The sequence below is a fragment of the Plectropomus leopardus genome, chromosome 11 (assembly GCF_008729295.1).
Source record: "Plectropomus leopardus isolate mb chromosome 11, YSFRI_Pleo_2.0, whole genome shotgun sequence".
Lineage (NCBI taxonomy): Eukaryota > Metazoa > Chordata > Actinopteri > Perciformes > Serranidae > Plectropomus > Plectropomus leopardus.
In genome coordinates, this window is record NC_056473.1 from 18,521,782 (window position 1) to 18,545,045 (window position 23,264).

General features: G+C 38.6%; 3 protein-coding genes and 1 non-coding gene across 5 annotated transcripts in view; 2 read left to right on the plus strand and 2 right to left on the minus strand.

The window, feature by feature from the left end:
* The first annotated feature begins 2,294 nt into the window (after positions 1-2,294).
* trnal-cag lies at positions 2,295-2,377 on the plus strand. Its single transcript has one exon. It is a non-coding gene; the product is annotated as a tRNA-Leu (tRNA).
* A 1,461-nt stretch (positions 2,378-3,838) lies between these two features.
* On the plus strand, positions 3,839-17,233 carry LOC121950707 (plasmolipin). The gene is made up of 4 exons (XM_042496786.1): positions 3,839-4,370; positions 11,383-11,556; positions 11,663-11,779; positions 14,794-17,233. The coding sequence occupies exons 1-4, from the start codon at positions 4,206-4,208 to the stop codon at positions 14,899-14,901; spliced, it is 564 nt and encodes a 187-aa protein (XP_042352720.1). The 5' UTR covers positions 3,839-4,205; the 3' UTR covers positions 14,902-17,233.
* A 1,302-nt stretch (positions 17,234-18,535) lies between these two features.
* On the minus strand, positions 18,536-22,940 carry LOC121950565 (ADP-ribosylation factor-like 2 binding protein). Of its 2 annotated transcripts, XR_006106329.1 has the most exons (8): positions 22,853-22,940; positions 22,441-22,510; positions 21,722-21,783; positions 21,177-21,283; positions 20,600-20,685; positions 20,253-20,349; positions 19,113-19,322; positions 18,536-19,003 (listed from the first exon to the last, which is right to left on the minus strand). XR_006106329.1 is itself a non-coding variant. In XM_042496603.1 (7 exons), the coding sequence occupies exons 1-7, from the start codon at positions 22,869-22,871 to the stop codon at positions 19,224-19,226; spliced, it is 540 nt and encodes a 179-aa protein (XP_042352537.1). In that variant the 5' UTR covers positions 22,872-22,940; the 3' UTR covers positions 18,536-19,223. The 2 variants fall into 2 exon arrangements, 1 of the variants encoding a protein (XP_042352537.1); XM_042496603.1 differs by having other exon boundaries at positions 18,536-19,322.
* Positions 22,889-23,264, minus strand: part of rspry1 (ring finger and SPRY domain containing 1) — a 21,337-nt gene continuing 20,961 nt past the window's right edge. The window contains exon 15 of the mRNA XM_042496071.1: positions 22,889-23,005. Coding sequence (XP_042352005.1) covers positions 22,889-23,005 — 117 coding nt within the window. The remainder of the gene's footprint in view (positions 23,006-23,264) is intronic.

The window sequence follows — 23,264 nt, forward strand, 5'->3', positions numbered from 1 at the left end:
TCTATCTTTTGGACACCAGAAAATGCAAAAAGCTCATTTACTCTCTTTCAGTGACGCAATTCACTATTGAAAAATAAAATCCTCTACAGAGGACAATTAAGTATGAATCTCAATCTTATTCTGAAGGCATAGCAACCAACTTCCGGTTTTACCAATGATAAACTGTGGAACTTGCCAAGTACAGAGGTAGGCTATTAAAATCCACCAATTTTGCTCTAACAGTTTCATTTTAATCCATAACGTTTACTTAAGATATACATATATTAGGCAATACTGTAAAGTACAGTACAGTAAAAAAAACAAATAACAAAATGTACAGTATTGTGCTACATAAAATATTGCAAAGCCCTGTTCATTGCAAAATTATTGATAATGTAGCCTTGGTAAACCTAAAACACAAGACTAGTGTGGCTACTACACTTCAATACAAATAATACTACAAACTATATACAATTACACAATAGCCTACTGTATAGCAGTGATATTCAAGATATTCAGATCTGGCCCTTGATAGGGTGCTGAATGCCCCCCCAACCATTTACTAACACACAGTAAAAGCAAAGTGATTCACACTGGGAATCACATTTTTGTACTTGTATAGTATAGTATAGTATAGTATACATAAGGTGCCAGAGTGCATAAAAAAAATCATCAAAATAGAGCTTGTTTATCAAAAAAAGTGCCAGTGCCAGGATCCCTGCACCCCCACAGAGGTCCTTATTAAGCCCCTAATGTCCTAAAATCTTACAAATGTCCTAAAATCGTAGAAATGTCCTAAAATCCTGCTTCTATGTATGGAGCTGCTACAACTGGCCCCTGGCCTCATGTCATTTTGTAAAAGCGGCCCCCAAGCAAAGCAAGTTGAGTATCCCTGTTATAGCAGCCAGGGGCTGGGTTTGCATAAAGTACTGTATGAAGTTCAGTAATGAAGTATTGGGTCGTGGTGGTCAATACAGCGGACAGACAGACAGAGGCCAGAGGTCTCTACCCCCCTCCTGGGAATAGTGCAGCTCTCATTAGCACTCTCATGACTGACACTGAACCACTTGAAATTCTTTGAATTAATCTTTTATTTATTCATGCAAACATACTACATACCCATCAGTGGTTGGTGAAGTACCTCAAAGCCCTGCTTGAGTAAAAGTACAGATATCTTACCAGGAAAATGTCTCTGGAAGAAGTTTAAGTCACCTATTAGAATATTACATGAGTAAAGGTCTTAAGGTGTCTGACATTAACTGCGATTTGGTATCAAGTAATTGTATAAGCATATACTAAATATATTGAAAGTAAAAGTACAAGTAAATGCTGGTAATAAAAAAGCAAGTGATCATAATTTTGAGAATTATCAGATTTTTTGCTTCTTCGTAATGTACACCACTTTAAAGATGGATAGCATTAGATCTCCAAATCCCTTAAATGAAATTTAATTGAAGATGGCTTTATATATATTTGTTAAATGAATAAGAACGACACAATATCCCAAAACAGTCCAATGGCGCCATCTAACGGCATTAAGCTGAACCCGCAGCAGTTCTGATTGTATTACAGTTTCTGTTTGTCGTTTTTTCACGACTTAACCTGCAGTGATAAAAGGCTATAATAAAGCAGAGCGGGGTTTCATTCATTTATGAGCTGTTTCCTACCGTGAAATTAATGCAGCGCCACCATCACGTCCTCTTTTAGCAATCAATGATATTAATCCCACCTGTGTTTTTGCCACGTCATCTCCAAATATCTGCAGGTAGAGAGGCAAATGTTTGTCATGGGAATATAAAACCTTAAGTGCTGAGCTCCTGTTGAGAACCATGATAAATCGTAAATACAGTAACGCATTGTTGTTGATTCAAGTTTTGCACTTAAGAACAACCAATGTGCAGTTAAAGTATCTGTGGTATTTGCAGAATCGGCTTACTTGGTTGGTTTAAACCGTCGTCCAGAGGAAACTAAAGCCATTTTGTCCGAGGTGAGATTTGAACCCGCGCCTCCAGGAAAGACCTGAACACAGCGTCTTCCGGTCCCGCCCTGCTCGCTTTGTTGCAGGGGAAATCTCGACGCTGATTGGTTACGAAAGATAGAGAACTTTGGAAGAGGCATGACGATTGGCTGTCAATTTTGGAGAAAGATGGAATAGCGACCTATGATTGGCGTTCACTAAATGTCTGTCTCAGACATATATGAAGTTAGGATGGTCGAGTGATGTAAATCTTCATATATAAGAAAACACACAACATTCTACATATCACCGTTATGTAGCAGGATTATAACGAAGTTTTCTCACGGTCACATTCAGTGTCAGGATGGCCGAGCGGTCTAAGGCGCTGCGTTCAGGTCGCAGTCTCCCCTGGAGGCGTGGGTTCGAATCCCACTTCTGACAATAACCTTTTCCTTCCGGCACACTTGAAGTGCTACGATACGCTGGCGAACCTGTAAATTTCACCCCTGTCTGCGCGATTACCCTTTCTCCGTAGAAGGTACTACTGAACAAACGTGCTCTGTTACAAATAAGTAATTTATAAGGACAAAAGATCAAAAATAGGGGGAAACTTTAGATAAAAATATAAAAAATAAAACACAATTACATGATTTTCACAGCTTTCATGTTGTTAGAGTCAAAAATTGCTAAGAAGATAATAATAGAGTAGAGCAGCAGGAGTACCAGGCTGTTTTACTGATATTTTAAGATGCTAAAGATTTTAGCCATCAGACATTTGGATCTTAAGTTTAAGTTTTTTAAAGTTGGCTGTCAGCTCCCTTATAAGACCTTATCTTCAGATTCATAAATTAAATGCCTTTTAAGGATCTACACAAACCCTTGTGCCAGGGTCCTCAAAACAGCATCAAAATAGAGCTTGTTTATTTAAAAAAAGTGGAGGATCCCCTGCAACGTCTGTCAGAGGTCCTAGCTAAGCCTGTAAAATCTGGAAAAGTCCTAAAATCCTGAAACCCTAGATATGTGCTAAGATCCTAAGTACTTCCCTAAAAACCCTAGAAATGTTCTAAAATCCTAGAAACATGTATGGGGCCACGGCGCCTGGCCCATGGCCTCCTGTCATTTTGCAAAAGTGGCCCCTAAGCAAAGCACGTACACAGGGCCGGCTCTTGGCATAGGCGATATAGGCGGTCGCCTAGGGTGCCATCTGCTGGAGGGGCGCCGCCAGTACCCCTTGGCCTTGAGGGAAAATAATAATAAAATAATAATTTTCTATGCCCACTGGCTCCCTCACTTAGTGTTTTCTGTCTAGAAAAAAAAATATTAACATTACACATAAATAAACAGTGACATGTTCCTAAATTATGTGTGACACGTGATGTGTCGTTATTGGGTGCAGAGGTGCGGGTTAGGGTTAGGGCGCCTAGGGCACCAAATTGGGTAGAGCCGGCCCTGCACGTACAGTATCCCTGTTGTAGGATTTTGCTTTTGAGTTACACATTTACAGCATGCTAACAGGTCATATGTGTCATTTATTAAGCTCTGTGCATAAACCCCCTGTGTGTTATCATGATGAAGGACAAAGATGCACAGACAAACATCAAGAGGGAGTTGTCGAGTTTATATCTCCTGGTGTTATTTTACTCTTGCTCCACCTCCTCCCTGTTTTCAAACATGTTAATGAGTCACCCAGGGGAGACGCCTGAGAGCCGCATGGGAGGTGCCAGGGGGAGATAAAGATGGTAAAACGGGGAGAGACCAAAGCACATAGAGAGACGATGACGAAACACCCGATGTGTGTGTGTGTGTGTGTGTGTGTGTGTGTGTGTGAGAGAGAGAGAAAGAGAGAGAGAGAGGGAGAGAGGAAAGCAGGGGAGGGTGTAGAGAGACTCTCACAGCACCTCCATTAGACACCTGTCAGTGCAGGTGGAGAGAGTGACTGCGGGACATCTGAGCCTGGAGGTTTCACTGAAGGACTCCTCTTTAACTCTTTGGACTGCTTTCCTTTTATTTCCTTTTTTTTTTTTACTATCAAGACATTGTGCATTTGTTTTTTATCTAATATTTGTGTTTTGGACATAACTGAACTTTGGAGATTTAGTCTTGCTGCTGCTGGTGGATGTGGTCAGTGGTCACTGGGACTCCCCAACATTCAGGTGTTTTTTTGAGGTGTGAAAACTGTTGAAAGTTTCCTCTGAGACCGGATCCTTAAGGAGTTTGTTGGTGTTGCAGCTGTTTCTGAGACACCCATCATCAGACAAGCTGTGTGATCATGACAGACTTCCCATCTAAAGTTACCACGGAAACCAGCTCCCCCAACTCCCAGAGTTCTCAGCAGGGGGGCAACAGCCTCCAAGGCCTGACCGCTAACGTCACCACCATGATGGATATTTCCTTTATCCGAAGCATCCCGGCCATCCTCATGCTGGCTGAAATAGTATGTAACAGACATATTAATACAAACGTATCTCTGCTCTGTCCTGTTCAGTAGACTAAAGTTCTGTTTTTTCTATCCTATTCTGCTTAATTGAGTCTTTAGTGGATTAATTTACAGATTGCTACATGATACGGCTGATGATATTCTATATTTTTATATTCTCAACATCAGTTGAAAAAGACCAAAAATAACAATGCGTTAGTACATCTCCAAGTACTTTCTGACTTAGGCTGTGTTTCCACCAAGCAGTCCAGTTCAGTGTCGCTAAGTTCAGTGTGCATCCTTTGCATTTCCATTGTGAAAAGTTGTGGATGGTACCCTTTGGAAAGGTTTCTTACTGTCCCCATTTTTTGTCACCTCTGTATGGCTTTGGGGAAATGTTACTCAAACATGACAGTAGACAGTGAATTTATTGTGAACTAGTTTTAGCGGCAGATTGATTTGCATTTAGTGCTCTAGAAATAATTTATGGCAGCACGATGTTGTGCATGCAATCAACTTAAAATAAACTACAGAGCCAGTGTTCATCAGTGGTGGAAGGTAGCTAAGTATTTTTACTCAAGTACTGTTTTTAAGTACAAATTTGAGGTACTTGTAATTTACTCAAGCCTGTTCATTTTAAATTATACTTCAACTCCACTAGGAAAATATTATACTTTTTACTTTACTACATTTATCTGAGAGCTTCAGTTACTGGTTACATTACAAATTAAAACCTTTGCAAAAATAAAAGCATAAGATTTTTTTTAAATATGACTTTTCTGTTATAAATTAAACAACCAAACAGCTAATACAAGCACAGCTCAAAGAATTAGTTGATTAAACAATTAGCTGATTGACAAAAATGAACTGGCAACTACTTTTGATAAACATTTAAGTCATTTCTTGATTTATTATGAATAATTTTGAAATGTGGGAATGCTTTTTCCCCCCTGGATTGGGTACTTTTACTTTTAACACTTTAAGTACATATTCCTACTAATACTTATTTACTTGTACTTAAGTGCCACACCCAATGTAGGGCTTTTACTTGTAACAGAGTATTTTTACAGTGTAGTATTAGTACTTTTATGTAAGTAAGGGATCTGAATACTTCCTGCACCACTGACGTTCATAATAATGAAGGGACGTGTCAATCAGTGCACCAGTGGGGCTCACTGATGTGTTTTTTAAAGTTTTCATTCAGATACTTTTCATTTTGAGTACAAGCAATACTTAATTGTTGTTTTTGGTTTTTCATGGTCTTTGCTGACACAAACAAACTATAAGGATCACCAGATTGGTCGTTTAGTGGTACATTTATGCATATGAATTTTTTTTTTTCTGATTTTATACTAATAACCTTACAACCTACTAAAACTGCCTGTCATGTTTTACTCTCATATAATGGCAGTACCAGTATATTAAATTTGAAGAGCCCATGTGGGTGATCTAGGATCAACAACAGACACATTTGCTAAATTTAAAGGCCTTTTATATTTATTATTAAGGGTGAGTTAAAGGCAAACCACAGTGTGTGATAAACTCTCTAAAGTGCAGTCAACAGAGCAGCTGCAGATAAAAATATTTGTATATCTCCGCTTCTTTTGGTGCCACAGAAATTTGAACAAGTGACAACAAGCCTCAGTTTGTGCACCATTAATTTCACTGACTGTCTATCAACAGGACTGTCAGTGGTCAAAGCTTGTGCTCTTTTGCTTGGCAGTGTGCACACAGTCACGTCTGGTCAGGTCAGGAACTGGCATAGAGCTGAAATGAACTGATAAGGATTTTGTGAGATAAAATTTGATTGTGAGAGTCAGCGGGACAGGTTTATTATGTTTGCTCTAATACTTGGTTGTAAGATTGAAAAGCAATCAGGGTAACAGTGCCGAGCTTCAGCTCAAACTCACGTTCCCCTCTGGTGATGTATTTGCACTAAACTCTGTCCACGCGGAGGACATGTGACTGGCTGCGGATCTTTGTCCCCTGATGGTCCCGTCCCCTCCTGTCACACCCTTCTGTAGTTTTCATGATTTTAGGACTTTTCCAGATAATTATTACTGAATTATAGCTCAATCTTCAAGGACACACTGTGTGTGTGATGAGACTGTGAAACATTTGTCACCTCTCCGTGCTTCATGAGTTACAAGTTTATTGGCTTTCGACAGCTCTTGTTGTATTTGAAACGTTTACTAACTCTGGTAAAATTTCAACATTTCCCGTGCAAATGAAGCAGTGTGTATGAGTGTGAACATGCTCTCCTTGCATGCTGTTGTTGTTTGTGAACAAACCAGGAATACTAAACTAACCAAACAGTAAAACTTCCTCTCTGATCACCTGCTAAATTTAAGTGAAATATTCCAGTAACTTCGTTTTGCTCTGTTTTGTTTACAACCAGCTTCTGAGGGAAATATCTCTTTAGCTTCTAAACACTCTTGACTTTATTTGTCTGTCTGACGTTTGATGGTCAGGTTGTGTACTTTTACTTTAGAGCATTAGTTTAAGTTAAGTGTTAAGCCATTTCTATCAGGTCATCATGTGACCTGACTAAACTGAGCGTTTAAAATGTCTTATTTTGCTGACTTACCAAGTCTTGACAAAAGGAGTGGGAACAGTCTATTTAATAAAGGTTGTTTTACATGGATTGACTTTTCACACTCAGCAATAAATACTGAGATTACACCACCATTAGTCATTTGTTATGATGTTACAGAATCCAAGACTGTTTCAATCAGGTTTAAGTCAGACTTATAAGAAATTTTCCTGCCAGCTGGTAGCATCAAAACCCAACACATCGAGAAGACAGAGACATTTTGTCAGTGTCATATTCCCGTGATCTGCAGCAGCAAGATGAAACTGTTGTGTAGTTGTACAAGTCGAAAACGAAGAGTGTGTTTTGTCTCATTTTAACCACTTTAACCTGACTGAATCTCAGTGAGAGTTGGACTGACAGTTTCTTAAAGCTACTCTTTAAAAGGATTTGTTTTTGTTTTTGTGGCCTTTCAGCCTGATTCTCAGAGAACAGGCCTTTGCTGCGAGTGTGTGTGTGTGTGTGTGTGTGTGTGTGTGTGTGTGTGTGTGCGCTCGCATATGTATTTCACCATGACTGCATTTAAGAAAGAGATGTTTCCTAGAAGGATTATTGTTATGAAAATCATTTGACCCAATCGTTAAATGTCACCTTATGTAAGACTCTAAATGAACCCCTGTTCAGTGGTGTGATGCAGACTGTGTGTGTGTGTGTGTGTGTGTGTGTGTGTGCCTGTGTGTGTGTGTAGCAACTTAATTTTCCTAACACAAACTTGAGCAACCACAATAGAAAGGGAAGAAAAAAGGAGTAAAAAGGGAAGTACGGTACAAGAGCAGTTATTTGAAAATATTTTGAAAGCAAACGTTTTTCTGTGGACATCACAGCATTCATTCATCATCAGTATGTTAGATTTCACTGCCGGGTTTCTGCTCCAGCTTTTATGCAATATCAATAAATAATATGTCTAATGCATTGTGTTAAAAAAAACAAATCTGAATCATATATAATTACTGGAGCTTGTTAAAGTGCATAGTCAAAATTGATGACTAACTCCTTTGAACCCGAGCCAATTGTCTTAATTTCTCACCAAAAATGTGGAAAAAGGCAATGAGTACTTCAACAAGAAATGACCCACAAACTAGCATGAAAAGAGTAAAAATCTACAAGAAAATATCCTGAAATTAACACAAAAAAGAAAAAGAACACAAACAGAAAATGAACTGGAAAAGTGATCAAATAAAAAAAACAACTAAATGATAACGATACTACTGCTACTGATACTACTACTACTAATAATAAAAATAATAATAATTTTTCGTGTAACCTAATTTTAAATAAATAATCATAATTACTTTATAATGTCCTTGATATTTTTCCTAGTTATATGATAATCATCAAATGATAGCTTCTCTCTCTTTTTCAAAGCTAATTTTCTTGTCATTTTCTTGGCATCTTTAACATTTTTCTAGCAGTCTGCAAGATGTTTCAGGCCCCCCATATTTTTGAAAGAAATCGCACCAATTTGCTCAACTTTCAAAGATTTAAATACTTGTGAGAGATATCTGAATGCAGCACAAGAAAACTGATGTCGATCCAGGTTTTAAAAGGTTAAACTTGATAAACTTTAGTGATTAAATGTTTAAAGTTAGGATACATATGTTTTTTTAAAGTTGCTTCCAGCAGTAATTGTGCTATAACCCTCAGTGCCCCGGCAGTGCAGTAATATTAATTATTCCATTAATATGAACACTGCTGTGGATCATGGTAACATTTTACAGTTATTTGGATGTTGAGGTGATCTTCTGTTCCTCTGAGGTCTTTGGAAAGGTCACCATCAGTGTGTCCACTGTGTGTGTGTATCAGGTGTGTAAAATGTGAAACATGATCTCTGCATACATAATAGACTGTCCTTTCATGTAGTTTCTCGTGGGACACAAGCAGAGAGTCACAGAGGCGAAGAGAAGAGCCCTGTTGTGTGGTTTCTTTCTGGATGATGTTTCTGTTTCATGGTGATTTTTTAGACTCACATTTAAAACACAAATATACAGTACACAAATAGGGTCCTCATGGGAAATGCTGGCAGCATCTGCCATTGTCTGTATCAAGGCTGCCAACTTTTTTAGTTCGTGTTTGGGTGATATTCGGTATTGGTAAAGTCAGCGCATCTTATGAATGGGCCCTCTGTGACATTACCCACCACAAGTCCTTTTTAAAAGCTTTTATAGATAAAAGGCAAATCTATAATCGTGGTCAAAAAGTGTGGTTGATCTGCATACTTGCCAACTTCCAGACATCATTGCGTAAATGACAGGGGACGGGGAAAAATCAATACAGTGTAGTATTGTGATATTTTGTGTGGCAAGCACCAAATATAGATGTTTAAAATGTTTGTAAATTATTAATATTGCTAATACAAACTTTTGGTAACCTTCTAGAATAATAAAGTCAGTTACTTTTTTCAGTTCACCAGATACATTTTGCTGCAAAAAAAAAAATGATTGAATTGAGAAACTTTATGTTTCAAATTGTAAATTCTTAGATAAATAAATGCTGATGAGGTTTTACTTTGGGGTCATAATTTACAGCTGAAAAAAGGAAATAAGTCACAATTCATCAATATACATGTTATTGCAATACTAAGGATATCACACACAAAAAAAGTTTAAAATCACAATAATATTGTATAATATAGTAAAGTGATTTTATTGTACTGTGATAATATTGAATCACAGGGCCTCTTGTGAATTCCACATCTACTAAATGATGCTGAATAATCACCCTGAGTCTACTTAAAACTCGCTGAACTCTGTTTTTTGGTTTATGACACTTTTTGATTATTTCTATTTGACAATTTAAAATGTTCAGTTAGTTTAGTAATATGTGGACTTTAGTTAATTGTGACATAAACAATAACTTCACTCTACAACATGATGATGGTGATTTTTCAAACGGCGGTTATAGCGTTAATGCTAGATTGGCAGAATGAAGCTCAGTTTGTCACGACCGTTTGGAAACTGACGGCCTTACTTCACAACGGTGACCCTCTTTACAGCCATCTGAAGGCAGCAGGTATCTGTTTCATGTGCAGGCTCTTCCTTTAAGTTGTGCAATGTTAGTCCACAGTTACACAGGCAGATCCGTCGGTTAAGTTTCGTGCAATCAGCATCACACCATTGTAAAACCACAAAAACCCACATGCTTATACGCACGTAGATTAACCTGTGAACATTAAGCAGCTAAAGAGACACATATTTCCTTTAGACAATAACAAAACTACTAGTGAATTAACTTGTATTCATCAATTGGTCAGAAAGTTTTATAAAGCTCTTTATGTGTCCGTTGCCTTCTTCATTATATTGTGCATATATCCATCCACCTGATACTCTCGTCCTCGCTGTCAGATTGTTAGAGCAATATTGCCTGACACCCAGAAACTACAAACACTAAACCCCAAATAAAAACTGAACTGGCATTGCCATGTTTCTTCTGGTCAAACTTGTCCGACCTGACACCAGTAACGGGGCCTGGACTTAGGGAGTCAGGTGTGGGAGGCAGACGCTACACATTGAGGACCCCAGTCATTAGTCCTAAAACCTGGAAATCAGTTAGTGTTTCAGCACCTCTGGTTCTCTCGTCTCAGAGTTAATGGGTTTTTAGGTTAGAGGCCTGAAATAAGGTCTGTGGTTAACACTCGCTTAAGAGACTTTCACCTTTTGTTCTACAATATAAGATGCATCAGCACCTACGCCGCTTGTGAACTCTGACGCTTTTATGTGTCTTAAAAAAGGCAGTTTCTAACAAGTAACAAGCTAACAAGTCTCATTTGTTCTCCTTGGCTTTCTTAGACCTTGTATGACAGTTGACAGTTTCGTGGTCTTACCTTGTGGTTTTATTGCCATTTTATAAACAGTTTGGGTTTTTCTGTCCTATCTTATGATATTTATTTGTTATATTTATTATTTTTTATCTGTGTATTGATGTTCAGCTCTTTGGTCAATTATTTAGTTTTTAAATGTGCTTTATAAATAAATTTGGATTGGATTTGGAAGTAGCTAAATGAGACTGCAAACCATCATCAAGCCGAACTGCACCGAACGCGGCTTTAAAGCCTTGTAGCAGTGACAATGTGATCAAGGTGTAGTTCATTTATAGTCGAACATTAACTTTTTATTTCTGGCAGTTACATAAAGATGGCTATAAACGTTTCTTCACTACAGAGCTTATTTTCTGCAATGATCCAAAATCCAATGAAAATCCAAAAGGCTTTTTGATGACAGAATCAGGGTGATGTTAACTTCCGCATCAGCCTACCTAAAAATGTAATCCCTGGGACACTTTATGTGTTCTCATTTATGGACTACTGAATTACATTGTTTGACAATGCCTTTTTTCATATATTATAAGTTAATGTTTCTAATTTCGGCACCTTTTAACCTCTGTCCCACTTCATCGCCATCTCATTCCTCCTTCTGTCTTGTTTTCTCTTTCTCACCTCTCAAGATTGCGGGGCTGCTCCAGTGGGCGTTGATAGCCAGCGTCCCCTACACGTTGGTGCCAGAGTTGGGCTGGGTGATGTTTGTGGCTGTCTCTTTTTGGATCCTCACCTGCGCCCTCTTCTTCGTGATCCTGTTTGGCACCCAACAAAAACTCACTGCCATCCCCTGGTCCTTGACGGTAGGAGAGGAGGAAGGAAGGGAAAGAGAGAAAAGTGGAATGAGACTTGTTCTGCTCGCACAGGAAACAGCTGATGGTGTTGCTAATGTTTGTCGTGTTTTTCTAGGTGATGGTGTATCACATCTCAGCTGCGGTCCTCTATCTGACCGCCTTCCTGGCCAACGCAGCATCTGTGCGCTACTTCAATGGGACCTATCTCTACGGACATATGGCAGCGTCTGTTGTAAGACAGCACTAACAGACTCAGACACAAAGAACTGATTAAAAATGCAAGAAACACTCAGTACATTTACATGATGTTAGAAAAGATTGAATTATTATGTTAGTCTGACTAAAACTATACTTTTAAAATCCATGCAAACACGTTAGTCCAACTGAAATCATACTAAGTCAAACTTCTCAAAGTCAGACTAGCACACATAGATAATGCAGCTGTGAGTGGATTTAGTTTTTCACGTATACACCTCAATCAGACCTGAACTGGCCGTGGCGTTCTGCACATGCTCCATCGTCTCTGCCCTGGGCTTTGACCGGAGGTCAAACAGCATGAATTTGTAGAAGAAAGTCAAGTAAAACAAAAGAAGATGAAAAAGGGAAGAAGACTATGTACGAAATGTATAGCGCCAAAAAGTTATCCATGTTTTCACAGTTCGACATGCAACCCAATTTACAACTAGTCTGGTATGTAATATAAAAGGTCAACCAGAAGAAGGTCAAATAGCATCAAGGTAAAGGCACGTCAGAGATACTTCCGTCAATAAATCGATTCTCCCCCAGTATTCGTATACTGGGACAAGGACAGTAGTTGTATAAACGGCCTAATGGAGCAAAAACTGCAGCTCGACTTAACTGTGCATGTAAACCTACTGACTGAGGCCCCACTTTGATAATATGTCTGAAAAGGCAAATCCCTGTGAGAAGAAATAAAATTTTGGTCATCGATATAATCGAGGCCAGAGTCTTTCCTCCAGTCATCCAGCATTTGAACACTGAGAAGATTTTGTACAGTTTTCCTTCCTGCTTCCCCCTCACTGCGCTCACTGTTTGGCTAGGTGTGTTTCCGATAGCATGTTTACTTATTAGGCTGTGGCACATTCAAACACCCGAAACTTTACATACAGAAACTTGAGAGAGGCAGAACAGGATGAAAGGAGAGGCTCACTAATAGTTCACATGACTGTGAAGTATGTCATGTGACTGGAAGTGTTTTAAAATCACCTTTGTACCACAGCTGACACTCACTCCTCCCCTTGGCCAAACCAATGTCCGATCAAGGGGAGGAGTGAGTGTCAATGTAAGGCAGCAGATGGAAAGGTAGTGTGTGTGTGTGTGTGTGTGAGAGAGAGAGAGAGAGAGAGAGAGAGAGAGAGAGAGAGAGAGAGAGAGAGCCGTGACTAAAATGTCCCACTTAAGATCATCAGTTTTAAGAGATGGAGGCTGGATGTGCAGTTTTATAGTCCTGTTCACAGGTTAAAGTCCATGCTGGTGTAAAAGCTTCAGTAGCATTTAGCAGATAATGACTTCACCCCCCCCCCCCCCCCCCCCCACACACACACAGAGCTCAGCTCAGCTGCATTTTACTGCCTCTGAGGCTCACCAGTGGAGATTTACTAGCCATTACCAGAGATAATGGCTCATGTGGACATTGTTAAAGCTTTTAAATCACAAGTACCTGGATTATTTTATGATTCTAATGTATTTATTTAAGAAAAGACAATGTATGCACCCAAGTTAGCTGAGGAGCTAGTTTTAATTGGTAGTCCCTTTGCCTTATATTAATGGGCGTCCTGGAATAATAACAATAAAAATATTTCAATATTAACATACAGAATGGACAGTACACTGCATGTGCCTTGGCTGTTAACTTCTGGCAGTTTAACACGCAAAACGTTGCACCACGGGGTCCACACAAGGCCCAAATCACAGCAAAGTCCCACAGCAGGAATAAACAGACAGCTTTCCCACTGTCTCCACAACACAATTCTCCTCTTATTGCCCATTTTATATATCTGCTCACCTGTAAAACACACAGACATGGTGGTACATCGTTACACATTTCTGCTCAGCTTAAAGCACAAAAGTTTATGCACGTGCCTGCTCTGTTTACCTGTGACAGCAGCGCCCTGCACGCTACACTGCCTCCTGCGGCTGAAAGTGGTAACAACACGCCACCATGACTCAGTGCAGGCGGCTGGCTGAGCGCAGTACATGTTAACCCTTTGACGGGGGGGTTTGTTTAAAAAAAATAAAATAAAATTAAAAAAAAAATAAAATATATATATATATATAACAAATTGTTTATGACCTTATGATCCCTACAATGGTCTGTGCTGAAGAACAGAAGGTCCTATTTCAAGGTAATGAGAAATCCCACAGTGATTGCACGAGGTCTTGGGCCTGGGTCTTGCAAGTGACACTCTGTAGCTCTACCGGCGATTTTAACCCTTTATTTGCACCACAGATGTAATACATGTACAGAAATGATGCACAATTTGCTCCAAGGTTGTTCTAGGTGGAAAAAATAACAATTAAGAAAGGATTTCTTATGAATTGAAGTGTTGTAGAGGTGTTTTTATATGCAGTAAGCTCCTAAATAATCATTGATGTCTGTGTTAGTTCAATTTCCCCTATATTTACACATTCAGTGCATTGTTTTATCCTCTTTTGTTACTGTTTTTAAAGCTGAAAATTACCTGAGATAACATACAAATAATAATAATAATGCTAATAATGCTAATAATAATAATAATAATAATAATAATAATAATAATAATAATAATAATAATAATAAAATAAAAAAAATAAAGGTTTATTTTTTGGTGATATTGTTATATACTGTGAATTCGGACTGTGTGATGGCTCATGCTATGGTAGCCCAATTTTTTCCCCAAGCTAATACCTCCCAGTTCTAGTCATCTGTGCATCTCTTTTTAAGAAAATAGTTAGGCTAAAATGTAAACATTTTGTTTCAGCGTGTTTAAGCTGATGTAGCTCAATGACAGGAGCACTTCAGTTATTCTGACTGTTGGGGAAAACTTCAAATTTTTATCTTTTAAATAAGTCCATGAATGCACATGTGCACGGGCAAAAGAACTGCAGTCATTTTACTTTGCGTAAGCTTTGGATAGGAGTTTTAGGTGAATTTTACAGGGCTTAAATGATTAAATAGGTATAACTGTCATTCTTCTCCTCTTTTTCACTTCCTCCCTCTCTCCCTCCGTTTCTCTGTGTGTTCAGTTCTTTGCTGCCTTGGCGACTTTAGCGTACGGTGCCAGTGCTTACTTCTCCTATCTGGAGTGGAAGGGAGATGGAGGAAACGCGGCCACCAACACAGTGCCGACCTAAGACTCCAACCTGTGATGCTGATCCTGGAAAAAGACTCCTTGTGTTTTATTTCCCTCAAGATACTGTAGTTATTTGTAGAGTCCACAGCTGATGCTTAACTGTCAACACAGGTGACAGTTGAGTATTACTGCTGAGTCTGGTAACCCAAATCCCGGCCTCTCTTTAACCCCAGTATTAACAATAACATGAAACCTAATTCAGACGGCAGATATCCTCCATTATATTGCTTTTCAGTCAAAGTCTCTAGACCTCTTTTACCTTCACAAAATGAAAATAAATTATATATCATCACTGGTTATCCACACAAAATATACTGTATCTCTGAGCACTATATGTTTTGAAGGGGATGTGGACGACTGCACTGAGGCCTAGAAATCATGAATTCTTAAAATAATACTGTTTATAATACAATTGTTAATACACAAATAAAGCCAACAGTGCCTTAATATCTTGATAATACCACTCTATATTGGCCAAATTACACATCCAGGTTGCAATTAAGTTACACATATGATATCTCACTATGCATTTAAACCAGCAGAAGACAAAAGTTAAAGCAATATTTCAGTATTTAGGAAAATTGTCTTCTTGTCAAAAGTTTGATACCAGTCTCATGCCTGTACAATAAATATTAAGCTACTGGGAGCCGGTTAACGACTATAGCCTGGCTCTGTCTGAAGGTAACAAAATCCCCTCACCAGTGACTCTAAGGGGCCACGTCCACCAAAGAGTTTTTTTTCTGAGGTCATCCCATATTATTAATGATCTACAGTGGGAGCGTTGTGTATTTACGCTGTGCTACAAATGCCAGCAATGCGATAAAGCAGTGCCAGTTGGGCATATTTTTAGAGCGCCTAGAGCCAAAAAATGTTCAACTTTGGGTGGTATATATATATATACTATGTATCATAGCAACCAGATGAAACCAAAGCTTCTCTGCTGAAAAAACGCTGCACCCCCAAAGCGCTCTCAAAAGCTCCCAAATGGGCGTTTCCTGACAAGCGCCTGACATTTTCAGCTTGAAAAACCCCAAAACGCTTTGGTGGACAAGGCCCCTAAAGCTCCCTAACTCGTTTTGTTATCTTTGAACGCAGCCAGGATAGCTGTTTCCACCTGTTTGCATTCTTTGTGCAAAGCTATGCTAAGTTGGTGCTGGCTGTATTTTCATACTTCACGCACATACACAAGTGTGGCATCAATCTTCTTATCTAACTTTGCAATCAAATTGTCCGTTTAAACTAAGGTCATTCAACCATGGAGGAAGACTTTACAATGAAGGAAAAAAAAAGTTATTTTTACAGCATTTGAAATGTGTTTTCATTCATAATGACATAGTCTGCCACTCGAATCCTAACAATAAAAGAACATTGTAAGAACATATATAAAATATATAATGACCTCAAAATATCAGTATTCGTGTTATCAGTCCTAAAGTTGTGTCCTCTGTCGGTCTTCGATGTAAAAATCAGATTTCACTCCAAATATAATAACCCGACTAAACTTCTTTAGACATTTCTTCAGTGTGCAGTACTGTACTGAGTGTGTTTACATGGAAATGGATTATTTATCATCAGGCTTTGGAGTATGATGTTTATGTGTCTGAACACGTAAACAGCATGGTCCATTTATGAGAGCTGAAAGAAACTGAGGTGTGTACACAGAATAATCTGAATTCTCTGTGCTCATGTGAGCACCAAATCTCGAATATGATCATAACCGAGATAAGCCTCATGAACAGGATATTCATGTTCATGTAACCACTCTCAATGTGTCACCTATGAAGGAGAAACATGAAGATACATGATAATGGCAATTGTTTGTTGAGTATTTCTTGTTTACAGAGTTGTTGTTGACTAGATTATATGGCTGTAACACTGCAGGTCCATGTGATGCTCATTTTAGGGGGCTGCAGAAGGGGTGATGATTGACTGTATGTCTATTATCTGTCCTGCAGAAATAGAAGTAGGCAGAAACATTTTGATTCTCTCTCATGGATATCCACACTTATATTGAAACTTAAATTCTCTAAAGACCAAGCCAAAGCACTGAAAATAATAAAAAGGACTCTTAATCATGGTCATGTATGTTATGAAGAAACAGGGTTTCTGCAGGACGGTAGTGACTCTTAAATGACTAGAATATCGCTCCACAGAGGACTTGTACACCTGTGTAACATGTTTCTTTGATTGACAGTGCTCATCTGCTGTTGTTTGTGCCTTTATGAAATATGTTTTGTCTTTTTGTACTGAGAATTTAAATGCTGGTGAAATGCTGTGGTGAGTGCTGAGGCTCAAGTGTGCACTTGTTTAAATAAAGCACTTGGTGATTTCAACGTGAGGCTTTTATCTGTGTTAGAGCCATTTGCAGCAAGCCCCGATAATTTGTCATTTTTTTAAATTTTGGGTCAATTGAACACATCCCCTGACCTGGATCCCAACATTAACCCTTTGAAACCTCAAGTGGTCACTTTTACCTTTTGCTGCTTTCAGATGCCTTTCATAAGTATTTAAACAGTTGAAGTGGTTTGATTCCTTTCAAAAAACATGGCAAAAAGGCAATGAGCAACTTGGTAAGAAATGATTCACAAATTGCAAGAAATTCCTAGATTTAGAAAATTCTATTTTAAAAAAAAGAAAGAAAATTAAAAAGTAATTTTAAGCACATTTTTGTTAAATTCATTTTTCAGGTGATTTTCTTGTTTTTTAAAAATAAAATGTATTCTAACTTTAATAATAATAATAATACATTTCTTTTTTTTTTTTTTTTTTTTGCAAATTTTTGGGCAATTTCTTCTTTCATGCTCACTGCCTTCTTTCAGTGTCACCCAGCAGCTCTCCTCACATTCTGCAAATCAGTCGACACCTGAAGCACCCTGAATCATTAAACAAGAGTGAGTATAACCAGTGGTGGAAGCTTACTAATTGCATTTACTGAAGTACTGCACCAAAGTATAAATTTTAGGTACTTGTACTCACTTAAGTCTATTCTTTTCATGCCACTTTGTTCTTCTACTCTACTACATTCCAGAGGGAAATATTGTATTTTTGACTTTACTTCATTCATCTGAAAGCTTCAGTTTCCAGTTACTTTACAAACTAAGATTTTTGCAAAAGAAATTGACAAAAATGAATTGGCAACTATTTTTGATAAGCATGTAATTTCTAATTCATTTTGAGTTTTTGGGGGTGATTTTTTCTTGATTGTGTGAATGTGACTGTTAATACTCTAAGTACGTTTTCCTGACTATACTTAGTTACTTTTACTTAAGTACCATCTTTAATTCAAGAATTTTACTTGTAACAGAGTATTTGTACTGTGTACTGTGTACTTGTTACTTGAATAAAGGATCTGAATACTTCCTCCACCACTAAGTACAACAAAATACAGCGAGCTGGTCATATCTACCATGGCGTCTGTGGGCGGCTATTTGGAGCTTATTCAGAAGTCGCAATGATCTGTTTATTTAAAAATATCTTTTATACTAACAAATGTGACATTAACAGCATTTCAACAGTGACATAAATATACTTAAACAATCACAGCTGTCATTTTAAGACAAGCAGAAAATACTTTGACATTGTACTGAAAACTATACTGTAGATCTTATTCTAGCTGCAGACACGCGGCGCACACACACACAGGCACACACACACACACACTAAAAATAACTATATTAAAAATCACTTTGACAGGCACAAAACTCAATCCAATGAGTTTTCAAACAGACTAAATAATTTAAACCTTCTTAAAACATATATTAGTTCTGCTATACACTTTTCTTATGAAAAGACAAACTAGGCAAAGAGAACAGAGTCAAACATTCAGTTACATCAAATGGTGTCTCCTGCTTATGCCCTTCACAACAACCAACACCAGAGTAATGGGTTTCTTCTTCCCAACAAGGCAGAACTAATAAATACAAACTCTTCATAAAAACATACGTGAATAAGATGATCTGTAACATCAGCATTAGGCCTCTCACCTGCAGATTCCAGGTCAATGCATCTAAACATTTCAAGTAGTTATGATGTCCAGTGCAGTGGTTGGGGAGTAGAAATAAGCCAAACCCTTCCACCACTCTTAAACAAACACACTGTCCCACCTGCAACATAAAACACAGAGGAATGTTTTTATGAATGTGCTGTTATGGGTGAGACTGTAGATTTATGGGGAGTCCATCCAGCAGCTCTCCTTTTTAGTACAAAACTCACCAAAAAACTGACCACAAGCTAAAAACTGTCTGAAGGCCCATGGACAAAAATGTCAAATAAACATGAAGAGGAGGAGGCAATTCAAATTTGACTTTTTTGTGTGTGTGTCTGTCACTGTGATTCAGTGGAGTCGGTGTGTTTGGAGCCTGCAGGGATCAGAGATGTGACCACCAGTCCGTGACTCAGGTCCAGACCTCGGCCCTCCTTCTCCTAGAAACATACAGATTCATACAGCTGGTGTTAAAGCAAAGCATTACAAACAGCAGTCCTAAAGACTCGTTAGGACCAGTTAAAGACACAATGGGCCTCATGCAAGAAACAACATATGAACAAATTTTATTTTAATTTTGCTCGTATCCACGATTTCACACTTATTTTTTGTTCGTAACCACTTATTTTTGGGACTCAACAAATATTTTCTCATTTTTGCTCCTCTCTTAGGTAAGAGAAAAGTTTTACGAGTGGTCGAGATCACGCGTACCAAGATCTCGAGAGAGAGAAACATCAACTTTTCCATAATATTTCAACCAACTGATTGGCTGCCTACGTTTTTAGCAACAGTGGGGATCCCTGAATTGCCTGACTGGATGGCAGCAGATCGTAGCTCGTGTTGTCAGAATGGTTTTATCAGGCTACCAAGTCACTGCATACCAATACACCACACTGAAACATACAGGTACTTTGCAAAAGGTCAAGGCCACGCCTCTCTTTGGGGCAGAGGAAAAAGGTCCAATCAACTTTCACGCAGTGCAGCACTAGATTTTTAACACGACATATTTCGAATAATGTTAGACATGTTTTGAGTATTTCATGATTCAACTGAAACAATAGCCAAAAAATATCTTTTTCAAAACACTCTATTAATTACAAACCATTTCAAGGCCTGGAAAACAGTTTTAATTTCATAACTTTTCCAAGAATTCATGACCGCAGGAACCCTGAAATGTGCTTGAATGCGGGCTGAGGCTTTAAGTAAGAAAGAGACTTATTTAATATTGCATACAATGTGGCACCAACTGTCAATAAACCTACTACACAATAGAAATAAAGAAATACTTGTATGATGAATTCAGAAATCTCTTGTTGGATATCTGAGTGAAAAGGGGAATGAAGAAGCTCTCCGGTTTGCCGACAACTCACCGCTCTGTATTCCAGACACATCTCCTTAAAGGCCATGAAGTCAGTGAAACTCAGCATCATGTCAAAGATATCACCAGGCACCTCCTCTTTTTGCTTCCTGCAGGTGGAAGCAGACACATGATGAATCTTATCATATTTGAAATGTGCTTTTGTGCCACCCAGTGGCCTGCTAGATAATAACATTTCTATGGTGCAACAGCAGCATCATACAAACTACTGTATGAGCTGAGCGGTTGCTTTCAATGACGAAAAGTCTGTCACCAGTTAATTAAAATGGTTTAGTGCTGAAAGAGGTAGACAGCCATAATACCATGGCCTCAGAGAGAAGGTGTGATGTCACATCTTACACAAGCAGCTCTATGAAGGTGTTCATGTTGAAGCCGGGGATCCTCTCCATCAGCTGCTGCTCCAGGTGTTTCTCCAGCAGGTCAACCTACACAACAGCCATGAGTGTCATTCTGAATTTGGTCTTAGTTTCTCTCCCTGACTACTACAGACAATCAGTAAACAGTCACTCTTTGATTAAACCATAGGTTTAATTTGGCAAGGGGATTACATGCAACAAAGGTCTGCGAACTGGAATTGAACCTGTGGCCGCAGCGAAAAGGACCTTAATATATGGGGTGCCTGCTTTGTCCACTCAGCCACTGGATGCCCCTAATGTTTCTGAGGGTAACTGTGTATTAGATGTTGACAGGGTTATAAAAGCTAAATAATTATACGTAATTTTCCTTAAAGAAGTATCTCACTGGTATAAAGAAGTCCCTCACATAAAAGTAGGCTGTCTCTGCAGTAGAAAGACGCAAATACTTTTGAAATTGGTGACATATGACCAGAAAAAACAGAGAAAATGTGTGATTTGGGTAGGAGTGGAGTTAATTCGTGGAAATTACATGAGACTACAGCATGAGCCCAGAAACTCACATATTCATTGAAGATGGGTGTGTAGCTGAGCTTGTTTTCATCAGAATCCTCAAACTCCAGGTAGTGTTTCTCCATGAAGGTCTGCTGAAGCTGCTGGAAATCCTCCTCTAAAAGAAAAGTAATGAACATGTACAACATCACGGATCTTCACCATTAACTGCTGAAACACCGGAGACTATATACGTCATCAGCAGGTTTAGCATACTGGCCTTAAAAAAACATCCTCGCAGGATAAAATATGCATCTGTTTTACCTCTGTATACTTTCCTGAAATGCATTTTTCACCATGTTTACAGAACAAACAAAGACCAGACTGACTGAATTGGTTGAAGCACTTTAAGAACCTAAATCCCAATTTGTTTATCCAATATGTCCCATAAAGCCATCGAGGCCTTCGTTGCTGAGAGTCATTTTAAAACATCTGACAGTCACATCTTATTGTCATCATGGTTGATAAATGATTCATTTTTTACTACTGAGAAGATTGGCATTGGGTATAATTTTTAAGAAAAGATGGACAAGAATAGATTCATCACTAGTCCTACCCATGATGATGTCCTCTATGCAGCCAATGACAGCATCGAAAGCAGCTTCTGCAGCGGAAGAACTGGAGGAAAACAACAGATAAGGATCATATCAACAAAGCAGGCTTGTCCAGAGTCCAGCCCAGGGGCCAATGGTGGCTCCCTGAACTATTTTAAAGGGCACTCGGGTTAACTTGTGGCCCCGACCACGACAATCATGGTTAATCAAGCAAGATCACTTTGCATTTTATTTCATTCACCTGATGGTGGTCGGCCTATCATACAGCCTGTAGAAATGTGTCAAGTGGCAACTACGAAGGTGAAACTACTGCGTTTTCATTAACAGATTATAAAGAATAAAAGGTACAATTACCTCATGTAATATATTTTCTGCTGGATAACAAACATGATCACAGCAAAGAAGAGTTAAGTCAGGGAGAAGGGCTGCAACTTTCAGGAACAGTGAAAAGTTGATGTTTTTTGCACTGAAGATGAAACAGTTGTGTTTGTGTCATTTCTATGTACCCTTTTTAGTAACTCGTGATGCGAGAAGCAGCTGGCACCAAGGTATTTTCACCTTATCTAATTTGGCCCCCATTCAAAAATCTTTGAACAACTCCTGGCATTTAACTTTTAGCACTTGGTCTCACAAAATAAAAAACAATATTATTTACACAGCTCTACACTGAAAACGTTCAGACACGCTTAGCAAGTCTTGTCACTTGACTCTGAAAACCCACCTGGAAACAGCAAAGTTTTCTTCGTCCATGTCAACCATTTCTACGATGTTTTCTCCACAGCTCCGGATAGCTACAGAAGGAGGGTGATACGCGTGTTTAGGTGAAATCAAAGCTGCCAGCTAACCGCTAGGTTAACACGCAAATGCTAATATTTTACAGCGCACACTGTTTCGTTTAATCACAAAACTACGTGTAAGACCAAACTAGTTTTAGTCGTTAGTTCAGACCGATAATGGTATTTAGCTAAGAACATGTTAGCATTAGCTAAACACATGTAGTTAGCGCTAAATGAATATGAGCTGCTAACGTTAGAGTCTGTAAGTTATAACTCTTATTTTCCGAACTAAAATTTTAGCCTCTCCTCCTCCCTTAAGCTGCGTTAATGTTAATTAAATACCTTTATTCTACTCACTTAGTTCCTGGATGTCCATGTTGTCTGAATGAGTCGTTAACGTGTTTGATAATCAGCGAACGTAACGTTGTTACCAAGGAAACGGCGAACAAGTGTGCGCGACCATAGAGAGTCCCCTCCGGGGGAACAAAAGGAGAGCACGTTGGTTCCTACCTGAGAACACATAGGCGGGATTATAGAAATTATACTTTGTGGACCATACACTGTATATAAATGTACAGTGTATGCTGTGAGACAATTATTTATTTTGTTTAACCCCTTTCTTTTGAAAACATGGCTTAAAAGGCCCTGAGCAACTTGGCAAGAGATGTACCATAAACTGCAAAAAAAATGAAAAATGACCTGATTAGTTTCAAGACACTTAGAAAAATAAATAAATAAATATATACAGAAACTATATATTTGATAATAA

Bases quoted from the DNA above. Each gene is read 5' to 3' on its own strand.
- LOC121950707 (XM_042496786.1), top strand. From the start codon at position 4,206: ATGACAGACTTCCCATCTAAAGTTACCACGGAAACCAGCTCCCCCAAC. The intron at 4,371-11,382 runs GTATGTAACAGA...TCACCTCTCAAG, and splicing joins TCCTCATGCTGGCTGAAATA to ATTGCGGGGCTGCTCCAGTG. The intron at 11,557-11,662 runs GTAGGAGAGGAG...GTGTTTTTCTAG, and splicing joins CCATCCCCTGGTCCTTGACG to GTGATGGTGTATCACATCTC.
- LOC121950565 (XM_042496603.1), bottom strand. The intron at 21,284-21,721 runs GTAGGACTAGTG...CTTTTCTTTTAG, and splicing joins CATAGAGGACATCATCATGG to AGGAGGATTTCCAGCAGCTT. The intron at 19,323-20,252 runs GTGAGTTGTCGG...GTATGTTTCTAG, and splicing joins TGTGTCTGGAATACAGAGCG to GAGAAGGAGGGCCGAGGTCT.